This window comes from Chroicocephalus ridibundus, chromosome 6, assembly GCF_963924245.1.
Source record: "Chroicocephalus ridibundus chromosome 6, bChrRid1.1, whole genome shotgun sequence".
Lineage (NCBI taxonomy): Eukaryota > Metazoa > Chordata > Aves > Charadriiformes > Laridae > Chroicocephalus > Chroicocephalus ridibundus.
The window spans coordinates 24,822,663-24,846,179 of record NC_086289.1 but is presented as its reverse complement, the minus strand read 5'-3'; the positions used below and the strand labels follow the sequence as shown (position 1 = coordinate 24,846,179).

The following is a 23,517-nucleotide window of genomic DNA, read 5'->3' as shown; positions in this document are numbered from 1 at the left end:
CTGTCTGTCCTACTTCTTGTTTCACAAAAACGATCATGTTCTGGCTGCAGTCTGAAGATGCCGCCAAAACCCTTCTACCCTTTCAGGAACGCAGTTCCAGGGAGAAGGCACTTTCATGCACAGCAAATATGCCTACTGACTACAGCACTGGGAACAATCCTGGTGTCCTGTGAAAACCGTGCAACTGGATTGACCTTACAGACAAAGGAGCAGTGGGGTTTGTATCCAAGCCCACTTCCCACGTGGTTTTTATCTCTACATAGCCTTCACCTTACTCAGCACAAGAAGCACGCAGAAATCTACCAAAATGTTTAAATACTCAAGTAACCTCAGCATACTGCAAGCATGTATCTAATTAATCTGATTAATCAATGTTTTCTGTTCAGTAATATATCACAGAGCTATGTAAAATGAAAACTGCAATGGCTCAAAGAAAAGCAGCTGGCTCCTTTCTATTTAGTTGGAAAACTTTAACTCTTTTGCCACTCTAAGAAAGTGTTTTATCTCAACTTAAGATATCTGTAAATCAGCTTCATTACCTAAGGAAACAATACATTGTCCAACATAGTAAAACACCTTCTGACACTGACACCACAGGTAAGCTATTCCTGCATAAGAACTTGGAGGGAGTTTCAGAGACATGTTTAAGTACAGTAGCAATTCTGTTCACAAATTCTCTTGGAGATTTCAGAAACTTGAAGTTTCCAGAGAGCTTCAAGTGAGACAGCTCGTCGAGTTGAGAGGCCAACACAACACTGTAAGATTACAAATTGAGAGTGTTCATTGGAAGATGACAAATTTGGAGTGTTTTGTTAAAAAGACAGCATATCCCACAGTTACTCTCTCCCTCCTGCTGCAGTTGTAGAAAATAATCACTAGATGGAGCTGCACAGTCACAAATCTGATTTATGGCCTCTAGAAGAGTTTGTTGTCTCCTATAGTTCTGTTTGGCCTAAAACTGACACATTCCAGACTTCCTGATAACTCATCTTCTGAAAGACAGGATGAAATGCTTTAATTTACAAAAGCAAAACATATACAGAGAAAGTGATGAGATGCTGAATGGAAAAAAAAAACCCACCAAGAAATCAACAACCCTCACAGCTTTCAAAATCAAATAAATTTTAAACGTGAACCAAAAGATATTTTATCTCCTGAGACAGATCAGATGTCTTGCTTTGTTCTGTAAGTCAGAAAGCAGAGCAGACTCCTTAGTGCTTGACATGATTAGCTGCTGCAAAAGAAATACAAGAGCTCTGAGCTCAAGTCTTTGTAAATAAGGTCTAGCACATGCTAAAAATGCAGTGATAGGCAAACCCATTTCCCATAAATGCCCTGGTGATATACTTAATCCTGCACTTAAGATGTACTTACAAAAGAATCTTTTTCTCCTAACTGCATTGACACTAGACAGTTTTGCTAGCATAGGAACACGGTTGAAAAGTTACCATCCTAACCTACAGGCACACGATTCATCTGGCTTTCTAGAGATTAACTATGTGCCAAAAGGGAATTTTTACCTGCTTTCATTCTACAGCTGTTGAGGCCAAGTTTCCACCCACTTCATGCCTGCTTATTCCTGGTCTGTATGCAGTGTTGCTAATTTCATCATCTGTGGAGCAACAAAATAATAGATCTTCACATATTGCTTGGCTTTTGCAAAATCCAGATATTACCAACACTTCACAGAATGAAAACCAAGCCACCAGCCCATCTCCAAAAAGCAATGCAGGGTCCTTTCAGCATATATCTACGTAATGAAACAAAAGCATGGAAAAAGTTTTTTAGCCTGATTTCTAAGAAGAGATGGCACAGTCACTGTTGGTTTATAGCTCAATTCCCCCAGTGACAAGCCAGGCCACAGAAGAGATCCCTAAACAACCAGGTTGCCAAACAGCAGCAAGGGCATTGCTGCACCTTGCCTAGAAGGTACTACAGAAGGGGGCTGAAACAGCAGCAGAGAAAAGCAGGCCCCATTCCCCCTCTCATGGAGGATCTTCCTTGATCCTTTTCACCTGGAGACTTACAGTTCTTTTGGGCATAGGACTGAAGTCCCACAATCTCATGTGCTTTTTGATAAGAAACATGCTCGTATCTCAGCTGCAAAACACAAGATGCTAGGGAAGGAGAAAGCTTATTTCTAGGGCTAATTGGAGGCCCAAGTCTCTCATGAAGGCTCTTAAGAGCTCCACAGTCAGAGCTCGTTACCAGTTCACACAACATCCGCGTGTGTTTTAAAACAAAGACTATAACCGAAGGCCTACCAGAACCGGCCTCTGAGGAGGTGGCAGCACGAACCCCAAGTGCTGCTTTTGTCACTTTACAGTGAAAAGTGACAGAGTGTATCCCTCGAGAGGAAGGCGCGCATCTCCTCCGCCCGCCAAGCCCAAAGCCACCAAAATCAACCACAGCGCCAGCTCCAAGACGACACGCGGTGCTGGCAGCCGCCGACACCCGCGCACCGCTCCGCCCCTCCGGGAGGAGGAGCGGCCCGGGGCCGTCCCGAGGCTCACCGCGCCGCCACCACATGCCGGCGTCTCCGCCTCGCCGTCCCGCCCCGCGCCCGCGTGTGACCAGCCCGGGCCGCGCCGCTGTCAGCCGCCGCGCCGCACCGCGCCCCTCCCGGCTCCGAAATGCCCCTTTTCAGCGTGCCCAAAGAAGTGGCCGTCGGGACGGCGATGCTGGGGGTCGCCTTTGCCACGGGGATGCTCGCAGGTAAGCGGCGCCCGCCCCCCACGCACACGCTCACGGGGGCTGGGCGCTGCACCCTCCCCTTGTCCCCCCAGGGGCTGGGACGGGGACAGCGGCGCCCGGAGAGGACCCTCCCCCTTCTGAGGGCAGACGGGAGCCCCTGGTTGCTGGCGGGGCCGGGCGGGCGTTGGGGGAGCAGCCCCCTCGCCGCTCCCCTGAGCGGGGCTGCCCCGCCGGCCGGGATTTCGCTGAGCTGCGGCGGTAAATACACTGATGCTATTAGAGGCCAAGCCGCTCCCTGTAATCCAGCTACTGCAGCGTGTAGCCGGGGCCAAGGTCCCAGCAAAGGCGAGGGCACCCTCCCAGCCCTGGGCACCCTGTTAGCCCTGCCCCTGCCTGCATTTCTTTGGCCAGCCAGAAAACGCGGTGGTTGGCGTCCTGGTCACAGTTTTCTTTTCTGGTGACAGTTTCTCTGCTATTCCCCGGGGTCAGAGGACCTACGAGCCCACGATGAGGCAGGGGAAGGTGGGTTTGTAACGCAGCTGCTGGCTTACTTACCCTTTGACTTCAGGCAAGTTGCTGAAATACTCTACGCCTCAGTGCGATTGTCTGTAAAACAGAGCCATTAACAGAAAATAAAATAAAAACCTCAAATAAAAGTGTTCTTTAATAGCAAACAACTATCAGGAGATGTGGAACTGAATTATTTTTTTTTTATTTCTTTAAAATATTTGCCCGATTTGGTAAAAGAAGCACAGGGCATCAAAGCTGAGATCAGTTCTGTATTTGACAAGCAATAGTCTTTAAACTTCAGCTTTCAGCACCTATTTTTTTTGCACACTGGTTTCATGCTAAACAAGCCATTGAGCATTGCCAGATGTACCGTGGCTAGAGAGCAGGACACTGTTCTTAGGAGAACACAAGGCTTGAGAAGATGCATTGGCTGAGGGTTCTAAAGACCAGCAGCCTCTATCCATCTGCAAAACAAGGTCCCCAAATGACGAAAAGAGTGAGCCTCATTCATGCTTCTCTCCTTACGCTTGCCGTTTGAGTTTTGATGGGGTTACTTGCTCTGTAAAACTGTGGCAGCTTGTAACCTTCACATAGGCCACTGAACAACACAGTAGGCAAGCCTTTCCCTTTCAGCCTTTGCAGACTTGGTGTGAACATCTTAGAGGTTAAAAAGTAGGGGAAAAAATAGTCCACTAAGCTGTCCAGCTACATTGCATTTTCCTTTTTCACTGGATTTTTCAGAGCAAAGAACTCTTTAACCTTTAGTGATACTTAAGTGCTTGCTTTATTTAAGCAGGCAATAACTGAAAAATAAAGATGATCTTATTACTTCTTATTTTTTTGTAGGTAAAAGATACCCTTCTTTAGTTTTTGGGACACCCAAATCATCCAAGAGTATTATTGGGAAAAGCGGTCCTCTCTGGCAATACATACTGGATCACTCCTTGCGGGAACATCCAATTCTAAAGAAGCTGCGACTGGTCAGTATTTTATCCCCCAGTGCAGGTTTTCTGGGGAGTGCTGTTAATGTTCTACTAGGAACAGTATCGCCCACACCTTGTCCTGAACTGCTGGACTATTTGTGATATTCCTTCCTCCATCTTATTTGCATAGACATTAGAATTTGTTTTGAACTAGTAATATCCAGACTCTTCAATGTTTAGGGCTACCAAATGAGTATTTAATAGTATTGGCACATGTTTTAGACATGTCTTTTTATCCATGGCTCCCAAGCCCATGTGTTTGGGCTGCACTTGATTTTGATCTGAACAGATGACTTCTGTTCATTTCAGTTGGCATATAAAGAAACTGTAGCTCGGAGAGGTGATGCCCTCCAGCAGGCTCCAGTGCCAGAGCTCAGAACAGACCTCTTAACTCAGGATTGAGTCATTTTAAGTGAGAAAAACTACTCCTATATAAAAGCAATTAAATGTTAAGTATTGGAGCTGGTTGGCTGGAATGAGCCCTAGAGGAAGAAAATAAATGGAAGGACCGTCCTTTCCGTTCAACTGCCACGGCACAGCCCAGCTTCTCCTGCTGCCCCCTCCTCAATGCCAGGGACCCTCCCACCCTGGCATGGGCACAGCTCCTCCAGCTCTGCACTCTGTGGCCAGAACCACGTGGTCTGACCTTTGGCAACAGACTTTAACCTAGCAGTTCATCAAACCATCCTACGTGTCTTGGAGGAATAAGGGCATAAGTACAAAGGTGATAATAAAAAAAAAAAAGTGCATCTGTTTATGTAAATTCACAGAAATAAAGGTCTTTCACAGGCATAGTTCCTCTCTGATACTTCATCAGTTATAACTGTTGCTGAATTTGACACAGCCATGGTAACTGTGGGGCATATTACTGCTTTGAACAATTAGTCACTGCTTATGACACACCCGCCACCCTCCTTAGTTACTGTTAAATTCAAACCAACTTCTGGCTCATACATGAAGCACAAAGCCATCTAAAATGAGAAAGGTCAGGCTGTCTGTTTTTCCTGGGGGTTCTCTGTTTTTTTTTCCCCTCAGGATATTATTTTGGAAGCTTTGAATTTTATTAATTTTTTTTTTGTGATGTGTTATTTTTTTTAACCCTTTCTAGCTCACTGCTGATCATCCCTGGGGTAAAATGATGGTATCCTGTGACCAGGCTCAGCTTATGGCAAATTTAGTCAAACTCATTAAAGCCAAGAAAGTTATTGAAATAGGTAAGAGTGTCACTTTGTCCGCTCTGTAGAGGAATAAAGCTCCTGACTGTGCTTCTTCAAATACAGCCATGTTTACATAAGATATCTAAACAAAGTAAGGCACTGCATACCTGTCTCGGCAGACAGGTGGGGAAACTACAGTGTTAGAAGTAGTGTCTGATTTGCACTTACTTTCCACTTTGTCTATTTGTGCATTCAGTAATTCTGGCATCAGCATCAATGTCTCGTCAACTCTGAGTCAATCTGAAAAAATACGATCAACAGATCACTTGGGTCTCCAGCAGTTGCAGAACAGGGTGTATTCTTTCCTTCCTATATCAGTTTCTCACCAGAAGGAAATGTTTTGCTGCACAGACCCTGCATCCAATCCACTTTCCTTGATGCACCTACGTTAGCAGGATGTCCCAAAGCCAGACTGATACTGAGCAGCCAGGTATGGGTTCCCACCATCTTCATTCTTGCCCTGGCTGTTACGATGCCCTGGTATTCTGCTGCGGGTCCAGTCCCTTTGGCTCAGGATTTAACTACACTTTTAAATAAGGGTGCTCCTCAGAGATGCAGGACCAGATTCTGCCCTGTGTATCCAGGAGAATTCTGGAAAAAGACAACATTAAACTTTGCTAAAAGATTGATTTTAAACAAAAACAAAAAGTAAAAATTCCTCCCAACCCACCATTAAAATGCAGGGGAAAACCTTTTGCGTCCATTAAAAAATTACCATCCTTGACTCCTCTGGGATTTTTATTCCTGAAGAAAGCCCTGTAGTTTACTATTTTTTTAATTATTTTTTTTTCCCCACAATATGGTAAGTGTTGATGACTCTTATGATTTTCCCAGGTGTTTTCACAGGTTATAATACCTTGAATATGGCCCTTGTACTGCCAGATAATGGCAGAGTTATTGCCTGTGATATAAATGAGGACTATGTCAAAATTGGAAAGCCACTGTGGAAAGAGGTAAGCCACTGTGGAAAGAGGTAAGCAGCATCTCTTCTGTTAAATGTTTGGGACAGCTGCATTTGCATGTCAGGGGATTTTGGTATCTTAGACTCACACATTCACACAGAAGCATTCTGTGTGAGGCTGAGACCATTCGATTTGGAAAGACAAGTGCCATCTGGAACCTAGAAATAATAGGAAAAATATCTGAACACCAGTCAGTCCCTGAGTACAACCTACTAATAGGTTATTTCTTGATCACTTTCATCAACTCTTTGGGTTTTTTTTTCATTCTAGGCAGGTGTAGAGCATAAAATTGACCTGCGGATTAAGCCAGCAATTCAAACACTTGGTAAGTAACCTAGAGTACTTTTTATTTCCCTTCCCTAGAAATAGAAGATGGATATAATGCTGACAAAATCTAAGACCAAATATGCTTGTAGATGTGATCCCTTTGGTAACAGTGAGACAACTTCTCTTATTTAAAAAAAAATATATCATCAGAAAACTTCACAACTTCGTAAGTTCACAGTTTTCCTACATGCTAGCAGAGAGGAAAAAAATGCTTGTCCTGTGTGGTGGGCTGTACTGGTCACTCACCTGTCCTGTTCATCGCCTTGTTTAATCTATGAAGTACTATTGTCAGCTGCTTCTGGGAAAGCTGATTAAAAGAGATTAATTAGACAAAGCCCAATTTCTCTTATCCATTGTCCATTCTAAGCAAGTATTTCTTTGTTATATACAGGAAGAGTTTTCTGAAAGGGCTGAGGTGCAAAAAAAAAAAAAAATACAGAAGCCAATATAAAACTTAGGGTATAACAGTTGAATTGTGTCCAGAGGAGTTCAAATTTAGGAAGTGTGAAGAGTATGCAAGACCATGAGAAAGGCAATGACTTTTCTCACTCAAGAAAAGCAAAGATGTGGGGCGGAGGGAACATTAATAAATATTCTGAAAATGCAAGAAGTCTGCTAGGAATAGAGGCGGCATAAGGAGATTTCCAGCAAAGGTATTTGATGGATCCACAGAACCATCCCTCACCTTGTGTTACTTCCAAATTTATCAACACTTTCTAAACAGGCAAATATTAGTAGTCTGCTAGGATGCACTGTCCTTGAAGTCTGATGGACAGCTTTATCTTTGCAGTGCTTCAGCCAAAAAGATCCTCTGTTGACAGAGGATAAGGGCAAGTGAGAGGGGTGGACAAGAACCTTAGGAAGGCAGCAGTCAGCCCCTGCACAACTGGCAATTTGGAGTTCTTGGTCAAGAAGTCCATTTAGGAGAACTTAAAACTGAATTCCACTTGCCTTGGCCCAGAGAGGGAATACTTACAGCATTTTTTTTTTGCTGTGATAAAGATCTGTGATGGGGTTTGTTCATGACCTGTATTGTGGCACTTGATCATCTACAAGAGATTAGCATTTAAGATTTGTTCATAAATGTGAGAAAAATGCTAATCCACTTAAGAAAACAGTTCTCCTCAGTCAGCTCAAAAAATAGCTGAAGGTGTAGAGTGTGTCCAGTTTCAAACTGCTGGACTTGTTTTTACTGTACCTTTCAGCAGTCCCAGCTGTATCCTGCAGGTTTAGAACCACTCCATGAACTTCCAAGTAGGCAGAACTCAGTAACTGAGTGGTTTATGGCATACATCATGTCTAGATTGGTTTCTGTGGGATAAGCTTTTCTAGTAATTAGCTGTAGAGGAATAGGCTGCTTGGTCAAGGCACCAAAAATATTATTTAATGAGAACTCTAACAAAAATGTACGAGTTCCTCCTACACAGCATTAACCAGGGTGTAATGACTCACTTTGTTGCTCATCTAGATGAACTGTTGGCCAGTGGAGAAGCGGAAACCTTTGACTTTGCTTTCATTGATGCGGATAAAGAAAGCTGCAATGAGTACTATGAAAAATGTTTGCGCCTCATAAAGAAAGGGGGAATAATAGCTATAGATAATGTAAGTACTGCAGTTGTAGTGTCAGTAGCACAGGGAGTTACTGCTTTTGCCTCTGGGAAAGGAAAAAAAAAAGTCACCGTTAGATTCTAGTAATGTGATTTCTGACATGCAACTCAGTTGCCAATTGCAATGTGTTTGTTCCGTATTATACAAAGGAGCCTTTTAGAATTCAACATAAATTCCTAAAGTAAGCTATATGGAACACTAATATAAGCAAAGAGTAAAACCCTATAGAAGTAAGGAGTAATGTGTTAAATTTATGTTGGTACATAAACAGCCTGTGGTAACAGAAAGTTAACAAATTTTTTTGTAATTCAGTACAAAGAATCCTCTGTATTATTCTGATTTGTCTTGTAGTGCATTTTCTACTATGCACAGTACTTAGTCAAGATCAAAGGTAGCACTTGTAATCAATAACTACTAATAAGTTATCAATTGATAACTTTTTTACTTTTTTAACAAAGAATGATGTTAAACTTCAGGAACCTTCAGGGCTATGGTGGTAGCTAAATAGGGGCTTTTAAAAATACCGATGTTTAATCACATGTTTTTTTATTTTGGCTTCTAATTTGCAGTAGAAGTACAATTGGACAATTCTGTCGACACCTAACCCCACTTTGCTTATGACAGCTCCATGTCAGAGACCACTAGAAATCTGAAATACAATAAATAATATAAATTTCTAGAAAATATGCAGGACCTTTTCCAAAGCTTTCTTTGTGGTCCAAGGAACATATTGGAACAAAGAGGTGCATGACATTTCTTTTTTCAATAGGTCCTTTGGAGTGGAAGGGTGCTAAAACCAAGAAAGGATGACTTGGCAACACAGAGCATCCACCATCTCAATGAGAAGCTTCTCAGAGACACACGAGTCAATATCAGCATGCTCCCAATGGGGGATGGAGTCACACTAGCGTTCAAGTTGTAACTGGAGGAAGCCCAACAGATGGGAAACAACAAGCAGCATCAAATCATCAGGAAAAATGCAGGCGGAGCAGTATAAAAAAATGGGTATTTAACCTATATGTCCACTGGATAGCATAGCCTGGGAAAGTAGACTTTAGGAGCAGCAGGATCCTAAGGGCAGCTCAGTTGAGAAAAGAGACTTATTTTGAGATCTACTATTGTTTTTACTACTTATTTTAATTGTAATAAAGCAAATAAACTTACGTGAAGTTGTCCTTGTAAGACAGTGGTTGAAAAAAGTGTCCCTCTGTAGAACGATTGAGTTCCAAGTGAGTCGATACAACAAAGTCATTTTCTGTCATAGAAGAGGTTACTGAGTAACAGAATAATCAGTCCTACCATACCATCAAAAGGAAAAGAAGTGGAGTTTACTAATGTTAAAAGCCATAATAGAAAAATGGATTTTTAATGAAACGTATATGGCATCAAGGAGATCGCTACCCTTCTCAAATTAATGATATTGAAAGTCACTGGTAATCCTTGAAAGGTACTACATAAGAAGCCTCAAATATACATAGTCGGGGTGGGGGTCTGTCTTTAAAAGAGTGTCAAAGGACAAACAGGATTTCTAATACAGAGCACTCCCTAAAACCTTTGTGTGTGAGGAGTGCGTTTCTTTAACCTTAGTGACAGTACAGGTAGATTTTTTTTTTAAGTCAGAATGAGGAAGAGCAAAAGGGCAAGAAGAAAACCAGAACAGTTCTTCCTCCTTCCTCTCTCCCTCCCTTTTGCCCACCAAAGAAGCAATATGCTATGTGCTTGTTTCCTAGAAAGTTGTAAGCACAGAGCATTGGTGGCAAGTCTACAGAAGGAAAACGATGATTGTATGAGGATGCAATACAGCTGTTAACTGGCTATTCAAATAATTACTGCAAGCAGAGATTCCCTTCCCTAGGCAACATGTAACAAAATTATGCTTTTTCCATGCCCTAGTAAAGTATTTTCCTACAGTATTCTTAACTATTCTTAACAGTTAAATTAACTTTCTGTTATCATCCATTATGCTTGTTTCACCCTGACGCATTCTGTAAAATTTTTGATAAAGAAACAGTAGTTGAAAAAGCTCACCTTACCTGGGATCAATGAAAGAGACTTAAGGGTGTGGGAGGCATATTCTGTTCCAGCTAGAAAATAAGAGTCCAACTAATGGCTTCCTTCCGTGGTGAAGTACAAATAGTAATAACTAATTTTTAGGGCTTTCTATTTCAGCCTGAAATTCTTATTACAGAGAAAACCTAATTAAACAAGAAACCAAAAATAGCATTTTACAGACAAAAGCTCCACTGTTTTGGGGGACTGATACGCTGGAAGGATATCATATGCATATTGAGGAAAAAAGTCACTTAGATTCATTGGCTTCCTGTAGGGAAACTGTATCAGAGCTAAGAGAATCTTTCTTCATTTGCTTAAATAATGCACTTGAATGACTGAAGGCTCTGGGGGCAAAAGATTTCAAGTCTCAAATTTGTTAGAACTGGCCACTTGGCCTGTACGTTTGAAATTTCAACTGGGTGGCTTGGGTTCTGATATGGGGCAGATGTTCAGGGCACGGGTCTTTACCTGTCTCAGACACTTGTGGAAATGGGGAGTAAAGAAGAAAGGAAACATTGCCTGATGGTTTCAGAGTGGGGCTAGGAATGAGGAGATCTCAATTCTATTTCTGTCACTTCCACTTAAAACCCTGATTCAGCAGAGCATGTCAGGATGTGCTTAAGTACTTTGCTGAAATGAGGACTGGCTGCTGTAAAGTAAAATCCATGCCTGGGAGAAGGCCAGGACAAGGTGCGTATGGCCCTTAAATGAGATTTTAAATAGGGCATAAAGCTTGCCCAATTTCTTTTTCTGGGTACAGTTCTACCCTCAGAGCTTCAAACCTCTGTGTGCCTCAATTTTCTTATCTGCATAAAAGAAATAACACCTTACCTAAGTCTTAATGACTATAATAGTCCTCAGATGGAGTGGCTAAAGGAATATGCAAGATCATTATACGTTTGCATGCAAAGCTTCTGGCCACATTCTACATTACAATTTTACTTTTTAAGTAGATAACAAAAAATTGTAAGAGTTACAAACACAAAATGGGACACTTTGACAGCTGGGGCAAATATTCCTGCTTTCAGAGGTTGCAGGCTGACAATCACAAGCAAGCTACAAGGTGTTAAGAATAAGTACCCTGGCCTAAAAGTACCATGATGGCCTTTCCCAAACACGCATTAGTCACTGGAAGATTGATCGCAGACTCTGTAACTGTTTTGCTACTAATTTCCAAGAATCCTCTCAGTAAAGCCAAGCCAAAAAAAGGGAAAGCACCATATTTTTGCAAGAAACTGTCAAATAACAGTTCAGCGACATTCAAACCAGATAGAAACAATCATAGTTCACGAATTCAAAAACTCCTGTTCCTTGAATGGTCGGAACTGGCAAAGTCCACATCATCTATGCTAGAGGAAGACCTATCAAGTGCCTGAGGCTGAAGCTGCATGCAGCGGGGTAGCATTTTGCCTCTGCTTTGGACACTGCTCCATTTTAAATATGCAGAGTATAGTGTGAGCATTTAATCAAACCTGTCTCCATCCTGATCACGTAATTACCATTAGAAAGAATAGCAATGTGTCCCTAAACTATAGATTGATGAGCCATCTGTAAGCTGAAACAAAGAGCAGAAGGAAGCTTAATTGAATCAAATATTTAGAATAAATTACACTCTATCTTGTAGTTACTCAGAAGCTGGCCTTCTCTTCAGGCTTCTGTCCTGCGCGTCTGGAATTCATCATCACTAACTGCATTTAATCCTTCAACCTTACTATAAAGTGACTGCTGATAATATATAATTATGGTTTAATTCAAGTGGTGAATCAACTTTGGGGAATTTGTGGGGACAATGGGAACTTAGGCTTTCATTAAATGGCGAGAGCAAACCACATGATAATGCAGCGCAAGTCTTTGTCTCTCTCTAATGGTGAGATCTTGTATGGGAGCTTATGGGTCTGCTCACCCCTCCCAGGTAACACATCTGCCTGATCTACTGCTCACACTGTAGAGGCTCAGGACTTTCCACCTGTAAAGAGGAGGTGACCTGAGGGCACAGCTGTTACACAAACTGTACCACCCAGCTGTTGCAACACTGGCATCTCTAATAGTTGCAAGGGTTGACCCCAGAGAGGTGAACACAGCTGACAAATGTACAGCTGGGACTTGCTCAAAAGCAAATGCGGCTGAAGGATAGTGCATTAAAAAAAAAAAAAAAAAAAAATCCCCCTAGTGCAGTAACTCCCAGAAGCCACCATGAGAATGAAAGCATGTAATCCTAGCTGCTGGCTTGGTATCACAGCCCCTGCTCCGAATATGTGACATTCGAAACAGTGTGGTGTGACATTTGGATGCATGATGGGGAAAGGAACAGAAGACTGTTACAGAGCAGACTTTGCATGTCTACTAGCTAATTAAATGAGCAGATGACACTCGCTCAGCAGTGCTGCCATGCTCCCCCTTTGTGCTGGCCCTCTCTGATACACCCATAAAAAAGATAGCAAGAGCTTGAAGTCATGTACAACATGGAAAACTCCTAGGACTCAGACTGAGTGCTTAGAAATCTAGGAAGAGGACTGCCCCAAAAAAACCAACTCATTGTCCAAGGACAAACACAGAGGTTCCTGAATGCTCAAGACTCACTTCTGCATTTTCAATGCTGCAGCTTCTGATCCCGCTGGGACGTGCAGGGGACAAAGCGGGGAGCATCATCTGTCTCTCATGTCGCCGCAGGCCTAAAGAAAAACCGGGCTGCTGGGTGTAGCATAACTTAGAGGCATTTGTTCAAACCTCTGGCATTGCTGTCCCACCTTCTTTTAACAAACTCATGAAGTGCTTTTAGTTTGTTCGAATTTAGCCACATTACACATGGACAGCACTATCTGTGAATTGCTGCTGATGGGAGACATTAGCAAGCTTTTTGTGATAAAGCCCTTGGATACAGGGAAAGGAACATGAATATAAACCTCATCCCCTCTTTTGAAGCACGAACAGCTCCCCACATTCCCCAGAAACCTTGCAGCTCAGACCTGCGGCACACACTATGTCTCAGCCACTGCAATCTTGATGATATTCAGGTGGCAACAGCAGCAAGTGCCATAACTTGCAGCTGGCTTCTTTTTTATATCGTTTTGATATCGCACAGTTAGCTGCATCCCTGCTTGTGTTCTCTTTATCACTTGAAGAAATCCATCCTAAATGGCCACAATAGGCGTAAAGAAGCTAAGAGGTCAGTGCTGATTTAAAAGACTGTTCTCCCTACTAGTGGAGATGAATACAACTCGGTTTTATCCAACCCATCTACTGAAACTGCACAGGCCTCCTCCACCGCTGCCACCACCCTTGCACTACCATGAGGAACATGACAGCGCTGAGCAGCTCCATCTGTTCTTCCAAACAAGAGGTACACCAGCGCATTCAGATAACCTACGAGCTCCCCACTCACAAGAGTTGTAGACCCATGTCTGGGTGGTTTGCAGCACATTTGATTTTACTGCTTATTTCATTTTCACAGGAGTAGCAGCACTATCATGGCTTTCCCACAATGAAAATGTGGAAAGCTGTAAATGAAGCAAGACAGGTCTTTTGTGGAGGGACTTCTGATGAGATCCAAAACAAGAAGTTCCAAGCAAGTAATGACGAAGACATTTCTTCCTTCTTTGCACACCCAAGAGCTGCAAATGAGCATTTCCTGCTACAGTGAGCACTGAAGTTTCTTCAAAGAAACTTAAAGGATTTTTGTTTCCTCACATGTCAGTTGCTCTGCTCTCTGGTCTGCCAAGCCGTGCCCCAGGGCAGTGGCATTTCACTGCTGCTGCTCCTGCTTCATGTTCTGCCTGGTGACTTGCACTGGGATGAAAAGCTGTACGTGAGTATAAAGCATTACCTCTGCATAATTCTAATCAAACACAAATTGGTCTCATGCATTTGCAGCTACTCGTGGTTTCTCAGTCACCTGTTTTATAATAATAATTTTAAAAGCAATGTTTTGAAAAAGGAAATGAACAAACATAAAACCTGTAAAAGAGGGAAATTAATGTGGGATTTCAGACAAGTTATTTATCTTCCTTTTTGCCTCAGTGCAATACTGTGGGGATAAGCACATAACTAGCTGCTTTAATATTTATTCCTATTATAGGAAAAGTAAACATTGCTGATAAGTCACTGCTTTCCAGGATTAGATTTCATATTTTAGAGACTGCTTTAAATTAATGCAGAAGCAAACATTATCTTTTCTTCTTATTCATATATTTCCCTAATGAGTTCCAAGCAAATTGTGCCTACTTATATTTTATGATTTTAAATAATTAAAACATTTTATGGAGGCAACTAAAATTCTCCCCAGAGTTAGCAGAAAGATTATTGATTGAACAGATCTCAAGCTACAAGGAAAAAATTATTATTTAGTTTAAAGGCTCATAATTTTATTCCTGTTCACCTACTGAAAAACCAAGAGACCCTGTGCATTTTTACAGCAACCTTTTGAGTTACACTTGGGTGAGGACTTTGGTTGTGTTGGTAAGCAGAAAGTAGTAACTTTTTGACACTGTGAAATTAGATTTGCAAAAGATAAGTTAATGAGAGCGCATTATTGCTGCTGTCACAAGTAAATGCAATGCCTAACCACTGCATACACGTACTGCAATGCAGTGTTCATTACCCAGGATAAAACCTGTGTACGTTCACAACACCAAGAACTTGAATTAAATCCACAAATCCAAAACATCAGCAAAAGAAGTCCCCTCTCAGGGGAGAACAGGTTCACAGGACACCCAGCCTCTACATGTTGTGTTCCATGGCAAGGCCACAGGACTCCATAGGGTTATGTCCCAGAAAGGGACTCCAGCTAAGAGCATGAGAACAAAACAAACAAACAACCAAAAAAACCCAAAATAAACAAAAACATTTTAAAACAGCTGCAAAAGAAACCTGTAGAAAGGAAATGGATGTTTGCGAATCTAAATAGAAGTCAAAACCAGTAACACCTGGAGATAAAACTTAAGCTTATGGGTAAGGAGCCTTACTTACATCATACTTGCCCATGATGTAACTTGTGGCTTTTAACCTATGTTTTGTTAGGAAGCAAACATCAGGAATTTACATTGAAAGGTAAACAAAGCACGCATTTCCTTGTACTAGCTATGAAAAAAAAGATTTAAAAAAGGGAGAAATCACAAAACTTAGGACAATACGTATAAAGATCCAAAATGCTGAATTTTTAAAGCATTATTGTTTACCCTGCAGGTCCTACCCTTTTCCCTATAACAGCTAATGCTATAGGGAAACATGCAGGCTGTGTTTCATGACACTGAATGCTTGTTTCATTTCTTTGTAAGGTATATATTTTTGCATTTGCCTCCTGCAAGTCGGCATTGCTGTTGCCTGCTACAGGTCAAAACCTGGAGGGCAGAAAGAGCAATCATAGCTGCAACCAGAAGTGTAAAGTTTTGTCAGACAGCGATGGAATCCAGGCAGAGCTGTGAGAGCTATATGGGGACAGGGCAGGGGCACAGAGACCTGCATTGCTCTATGCAAGGGGACCCACATCTGCCTCGACCTCCAGTGGGGTCCAGCTCTACAGACAGACGTGAGAAAGGGTCCCTCAGGTGCCTTCACCCACAGCTTCCACCCAGCTACTGATGTCTCCTTGGCCTCCCAGGTATTAGTGTGCCATTTCCACAGTGTCACCTTCAACGTCCCCTAGCCATCTAAATGTCAACTGCTATAAAATGGTCTCCCAAGACACTTAATCCATCTTTTCAATGTAAAGTAATTAGCGCGGTCGTTCCAAAGCAGAAAGCCACAGTTAATTGTGCAACTACTGTGCCATCATGTATTATATCAAAGAGATTAATACAACCTGAAAGAAATGGCAGGGCCTTCCTTGGTTTCCTTTGAACAGCAGAGCTAGATTATATTCCAGTGAGCCTCAAAGACCTCCCCAGTGCAGAGGAGCATTAATTCACTATCAAAGTGTAATTACAAAACGATACTCACTAGGTCAAACTCCCGACAAAACAGTTTCTGTACAAAAAGCTGCAGTTTCTTCACAGTTGTGTAAAGCCAGCTTCTACATCACCTCTGGGTCTTAGGCACAGTCATTTCCTGGGAACTATTCCCAACAACAGGCAAAGAGGTCCCTCTCCTTGGGCCAGGGGGACAAGCAAGATGGAGCTAGTAAGGTCTCCTGCTGAGAGCCTGGGCCACAGTAGCAAAGCTGAGCTTGTCAGGCCCCACCAAGGTCTGCTGCACAGGATCAGACCAATAGGTCTAACAATCTGAGACTGATCCAAGTCATCACTGAAGACAAACTTGAAAGAGGCAAAAGCACAGACACCAGAGATCAAAACCCAGAGATCTGGGACCCCAAAATTCATTCTGATGTTACAGAAAAGACCCCAGGTGCCACCAAGCCCATCTTGCTCCCCTCTCTCATGCAGCTTTCATTACGTACATGGTCATGCAGCACTTTGACAGGTGCTACCAAGTTTTCCTTTCTTGATTTTCAACATAGTCACTCACATACCAGATATTGAGTGATGCCCTTGAGATCAAGCTTAACTTCAAGTGTATATTTAAACTTCCAGCCATGGACTATGATAAACTCTTCATGAAAACTTCAGACCTACAGCTAGGGTCTTCCTGTTGACCTTAGAAAGCATATATAGTCACCTCCACAAACTACATTAAAGGCACATGATTAAGGCTGCAAAGCTAAGCACCCAGAAGGTTGCAAAAGACTAATTAAATTTGTACAAGCAATCTTAATTTTGACCATCTGTATTGCATAAAGGCATAATAAGATAACTTTAATTTTATGATCAAGCATTTCTGTATTCTACCTCTTATGTGCTCCTTCCTGACCTTATTAGGTCTCATTTTACTTCTTTTGCCTCCAGGCTAATAAACTGAGAACCTATAAGCAGGAAAATAGCTAGCTTTAGGCAGCCTGTGCCAGTAGAGGTTTCCTAGGTCTCAGAAGGGCCAAGCAGCCTTGTGTCATGGTCACATTTCTCCAGCAGAAGAGGTGGAGGAAATTAGGGAGCCAAACTCACTAGAAGTAGTTATAACTGCCTTTTCTATGTTTAATTATCTTTTCTTTCCACATTAGGTTTAGCTTACTTCATCTCCATAAAAAGAAATAGGACCATAACAGCTACAGCCACACCAAATCGTTTCAACTAACTCCCAGTACTTTTCCTCCAAGGGATTCAAAGGCTACCAAGGATAAGGGAAGAAAAACAGAGGAAAGGCAAGAATGGTTTTTCCCATGCAACAGGAAAGTTATTCTGTGAAGGGGGAAGGAAAACATTAAAAGTAAAGCTTTATTTTCGTGGAAAGTTTACATTTTGGGTACTTCTCCACTTCTCTTTCCTTCTCTCCCTTACTGCTAAGCAGACTGAGGTCTTTATGCCTGAAACCCTGCCCCTCAGGTACCCATTTGCTGCTGTGCAGGCAGCTCAGCTCACACAGCCAAGGCAGGAACATACCCACTTGCAATGAATGCCAACACAGCCGCACTCTGCAGTGTGGCCAGCACGCAAGGGCCAGGTGTACCCCAACCCCACCAAACTAGACACACGTCTTACAGCAACACACCATATTTTTAATTCAAGAAATCCCAAACAGAAATATGAGAGCAATCTCATTTCAGGAAGAAGAAACTGGATTAGGCTAACAAAAACATCCTTCCAAGACAGTGGGCTCATGCTCCCTGCAGAGCATCGCTCTCTGTGCTCAGTACTGAGTGGTGCTTCACCAAGCACAGGGGCAACCAAGAGCAACCACATAACTCCCTGGCACTCCTCTTGGGATGGGAGTGTGCTGTGAGTTAGGAGGAACTGTGCTTCTGGAAGAGGCTGCTACAAATGGCTGTGGTGGGACTGCATGGTACACCTCCCTGCTACAGCTTCCCACAAAAGAAAAGGAAATGGTAGGAAATGGGACTTTGACCCAGACCGTTTACACAGCCCACGAGAGGGAGACGTTTTGAAGCAGAAAGTGGGTTAGTTGGGTCGTGCTGGCTTAGCAGAGAGACCTACCAAGACTCCAACATCTATGCACGCTCATGAATTCACCTTGTGATAGGCATGATAAAGTTAAGCCAGGTGAGTTTTGGACTATATGAGTGGGCTGTAAACAATTTCAACAGCATGCTGATATACCCTAAACACAAACAGGACCTTTGCTAAAAAGCATTAGGTCTCACCTGAAAACCTACCAGTCTTGCACCAGGACTGAATGTTGTATGAGATTTCCCAAGGGACTTCAAAAAAAGTAAACCAATAATAAAATATTTCCTCAAATACCATGGGAGGAGATCAGCTTTCTGTTACAGAGGCTGCAATACAAGCCTACAGCCACACTAAATTACAGTACCCAGAAGAGGTATTAGTTAATCGCAGTTTACTTAAAAACATTTCATAAAACATTGATTCCTGAAACACCAGAAATGCCCATTCACACTCACCTGGTGCTGTCTCTGCCAGTGAAGACTCTGCAGCTAGCAGCATGGAAGGCCACCACCTCTGCTTACCACATCCATGGGGATGTCCGGTAGAGCTGGTCCTGCTCAGCCCAACCCATGAGCCTCCCAGTTATGACAGTGAGCAGCCTGCATCCAAACACTACTGCAGCAAACACCACTGCATCCTCCTCTGCTACGGCCATGCTTTTGTCCAGGCTAAAGGACACATGTGGAGCACCACCAACAATAGGGCAAGGCAGGAATACACCCTACCCTGCTCTCCAAAGCACATGCTGCCAATTAGAGAAGTAAAAAGTGATACCAGGTGACTCTCATGATCAATTGTAACCCACTCAATCCACTCAACAAGGTAGCAAGGAAAAAATTCACTATAACTGTAAATTTGCCCTGGGCCCAGGCCTAGCCCACAGCTGGCAGTGCACCCCCTTCTCCCACCCGCCAGTAGCTGAGGGACTCAACATACCTGGCAAAGGGGTGTTTGCATGCTCTGCTTGGGCAGGGAAACAAGGCTCAAAAAACCAATGAGGGTCCCCAAAAAGACCAGGTGAGCAGTGCTGGCTGCACGGTTCACTGCACGGCACCATAGATGCACTAGTCTTCTAGTTTGGTCCAGGAAAGACAAGTTTTGTATGTTCATGAACAAAATAACCCACCCTCAACCGAAATATTCTGCCCATCAGCTTTTTAACAGCCCCTCTGTGTGAAAGGGATAGTGGTGGGGTTGCTCCTCACAGCAGTGCTGACCACCCTGCAACCGCTTCTAGTGGGAGGCCACCACCACACAGCGCCAGCAAAAGGATACACGCGCTTCACCTCAGTGTCCCCAAGGGACAGGCCTGAGTAGGCTTGTCAGGCACTCTTCCCTGTCCCTGTGATCTAATTGCTTGATTGGGACTTAAATTAATTTTAAAGATGGGGGAAGAGTTTTTGAGCTATCTACACTGTGGCAGTGCAAGGTCCCCCGGCTGCAGCAGCACAGCCATGCTGCCGGCAAGCCACGTGGCCACCACAGGGTCAGTGGTGCCACGCTGTGGCATCTTGTGCCACAGGGACAGACGGGAAGATCACAAGTCAGGCAGCATTTTGAATCCTTCCCCTTTGCCTTCTGGCTTTCAGCAGCTGGTGTGCCCTGTCCTCCTGTCAGCAAGTGCTTCTCAGAGCCGAGGGTGGACAGAAAGTCCCTTTGGAAATCAAGGGATCTCAAGCCATTTGGAGGTTTCTAGAAAAGTGTTGCGAGCAAAGCAGCAGTCAAGAAGATAGCCTGCTTCGTTAATTAGTTTTGTTTGGGTAGAAGAGGGGTGCACGCAGGAACCGGCAGTCCCAGGTTGAGCGCGGGACCAAACACTCCCTCAGGAGCCGACAGGTGCTGCCCACTTGTCCCAGACACGGGGCTGAAGGACACCCGAGCGCCAGCCTGAACGGGGGTTTCCCCCCCTCTAATTCTGTCCCTTTAGCTCAGGATTAAATTTACCGCAGTTGTTATTTTCCACCCGGTTTCTCCCGGCCGGCGGGCCCGGAGAGGTGCCTCACAGACCCGCGTCCTTCCCCACAGCGGGAGGCGCGGGGGCAGCGGCGGCCGCCAGATGGCGCCCTCGGCACGCGGCCGGCAGCGCGCGGGGCGCGGCCCTGGGGGCAGCACGGCAGCGCTGCCCCTTTCGCGGAGGCAGGGGCGGCGCGCGCCTGGCCAAGGTGCGCGTGTCTGACCGCGCCACCGCGGATCGATAGCGTTCTCCAAGGACCCCGCGCTCCCCGCCGCGCCAGGCCGGGCTCCAGCCTGAGGCAGGCTGCCGCACCCAGCCGGCGCCAGGGAGCGCACCCAGACGGGTTAGCGAGGCGTTCGTAACGCCCATTTAGTGTTCCAATAGGCGCACAGGCACCGTAAACAAAAACGGTACTGTGTTGCTAACAGTGTAAAATCGTCAAATAGAGTCGTTACTTTAGCACTAGGATCTTCCCCCCTGGATCCAGGGCAAAGAACATCCCATGAAAACACCCACAACTTGGGAGATTTCTGATGCTCGCATCCCTGCGAATCAGCGGTGGTTGTACTGCAACTACTGCCATGGCATCAGTTTCAGCAGAAAATTCTCATTTAAAAAAAAAAACAAAACCACACAAAAACCCAAACCACATGCTGCAGTAAAGGTCAAATATTTGGAGCTGAAACAAAGTCTGACTGGTCGCCATCGTTAAAGGTCTGTCAGCACTTTTCCCAACTCCAGTAGATAAGTCTAGATATGAACTAAATCTCACCGTGTATAACACCCCACATGTTATCTAATGGCATTTTTATGTTTTAATTGCTTATCTTTCAGAAATCACTGTGCAAGAAAAGCCTGCCTCTTTTTACATGAGCACTAGTATCAAACTCGCAGCTAAAGCGGATGATGCTGTACATTAGGCTCACAAAAATGAATTTAGTTGTTTATTGCTTTCCATTTAACCCAGCAGCATGTGGAAAGACAAACACAACGGGCAACTAAAAGGCAGGCCCAGGAACAATCATGAGAAGGGAACCATCGGTAACATACAATGAATGCACACTACAATAATTGATATAATCTGTGGTTTTATTCCAATTCCAGACCAGATCAGGAACAAAAATATTCCACTGCAAAGGGAGGCTGACAGACACGATAAAACCGCGTGCCACAAATGTAGCCCTTTCATGTCACAGAAGAACCAAACGAGCATTTTTTGGGGCTTTCCTTTCTGCCAGTTCACAGGAAGCACTTGTACCTGCCATTAAGACACTACTGCCACAGGTGCAACCCAGTAGTTGTCATTTATTAGTGGCTTACCTTGCACTGATTGCCTGTCTTTGCTGTCAGGAACCATAAGGAAGCAAGGACCTTTGACATAAGCAGGGCTGAATCATCCACACATGGGCTGTCTCCTGGTTGCTCCGTTCTACTTCCTACTGAAGTGCAGTCACCACAGATTTAAACGTGCCTCTGTGCCTGGTAACAGACTATTGCAGTAATGAGCCGAACACCACAACAGGACATTAGAGGGCAGCAAGCACACTCTTGTTACTACCTGGCTTTATCCCAGAGATAGCCAAGGGAAAGGTAAACACCTGTGCCCCAGTGCTTGGGGGTGAAATGTTTCCATACCCGTTCCAAAAACAGCTCCAAACAAGTTTCCTCGTTTTGAAGGACTGCAGTATGCAACAGGCAGATTTAAGAATGTACCACACCAAGTTGAACCACGTGAAGAGTGCAACATTAATTGAAATAATCTGAAGAATTTCTATGGCACAGCAAGAACATAAATGCTCAAGTCACTCACAGTCACTTATAAAATCCAGGGCATCATAATCTCACATGAAAGGATTTTTATTTATGAAAGTGTGATTAAGTCTCCTTGTAATACGCAGACAGACAACCCCTACTCCAGCCACACCAGGCAGGAATGCGGTGCTACAGTTCACACAAACAAGATGCACAGCCATGCTCAGGTCATTGGTTATCTCAACTGTCTTTATTTTATTCAGAATGACACCCGAGGAAAGGCTGGCTATCACTGAAAGTTGTGATTAAGGCTTTTTACATGTTCTAACAAAATGGAGTTATTTGAACTACCAACGTTCCTTACCACAAAACTCCAATTACACCACCAGCTTCTGTAACACGCTTGAAAAGCACGATTGAAAGCCATCTTTATAAGCCTCACTTGAGAGATGTCAAGAGATAGACACTTCCTTTTTATGCTCAAAATAGTGATTTATGACAGCATATTTTAGGAAAACTCTTATTTTCACTGTCGTCTTTACTACTGCAGAACCCTTTTATCTCTCCAGTTGCCCATCAGCATTATAACAAATAAAACTACTTAAAGTTTAAAGGCTAAGGACTAGTGAAGTGATGCACATGAAAACAGTAAAATGAATGGGTTCAAGCTTTCTATTACTAATTTGTATGAAGAGTGGAAGAGAAAGTCCACGGTATCTGCTTTTATTTCACTTACACATTTTGTAGCCTCAGGAAAAATAGCTAGAGCTGAGCAGGTAGTGAAGAAGTCAGACCCCTACAGCCCTATCAAAAGCTTCCAAAAAACTGAGAAACATCATTGTTGTAGCCACACTTGTTTACATATGCAAATAAGACATTGTTCATAAGCAAAAGACATTTTGAAGCAAGTCCTTTATCTGCCCAGGTACTACAGTTAGATTATTTTTACTTTTTTTCCAAGAAGAAGCCTGGACACAACTTGTGAGGCACCAAAGATGGTTTAAACTAAAAAGATAACCCATACTAAAATTCAAATGTCTGGCTGCGTGGTCTCTAGCTTTAAGTGGTCAAGCACATAAAACCAATTCAAACTAAAAATACAGTTTACAAGTGTTAACATGCAACAAAAAGAGTAAGAAATTGCACCTTACGTGCTTCTTCCACCATCAAGTAGTGGAAGTGCTCCTCATAAAAGGGCATCTAGAGACAACAGCAGTACAGGTATTCCAAAGCACAAGTGCTGACAAACCTTCTCTTCATCATGGAACAAAACCAGTCAAATGCACTAACAAGCCTGCTCAGGAGCCTGAGCTAGAAGCTTAAGCTCTGCTCTATCTACTGCAAAGAAGGTGTCCCAGCTATTCCACAGCTAAAGCCTAAACACAGGCAGCTGACAACAGAGTACTTAACTCCAGAATTTGAGTATGAGGGTAACAATGCAGGATGGAACAAGACCTCAAGCAAATCACTAGGACTTTTATGGGGGTTATGTCTAATCCAGCATGA

The 23,517-nt window shown here is 43.5% G+C and overlaps 1 protein-coding gene across 1 annotated transcript; it reads left to right on the top strand.

Moving 5' to 3' along the window:
- Window positions 1-2,507: 2,507 nt before the first annotated feature.
- COMTD1 (catechol-O-methyltransferase domain containing 1) lies at window positions 2,508-10,282 on the top strand. The gene is made up of 7 exons (XM_063339938.1): window positions 2,508-2,715; window positions 4,051-4,184; window positions 5,296-5,401; window positions 6,239-6,357; window positions 6,637-6,691; window positions 8,162-8,295; window positions 9,071-10,282. The coding sequence occupies exons 1-7, from the start codon at window positions 2,634-2,636 to the stop codon at window positions 9,221-9,223; spliced, it is 783 nt and encodes a 260-aa protein (XP_063196008.1). The 5' UTR covers window positions 2,508-2,633; the 3' UTR covers window positions 9,224-10,282.
- Window positions 10,283-23,517: the final 13,235 nt, after the last annotated feature.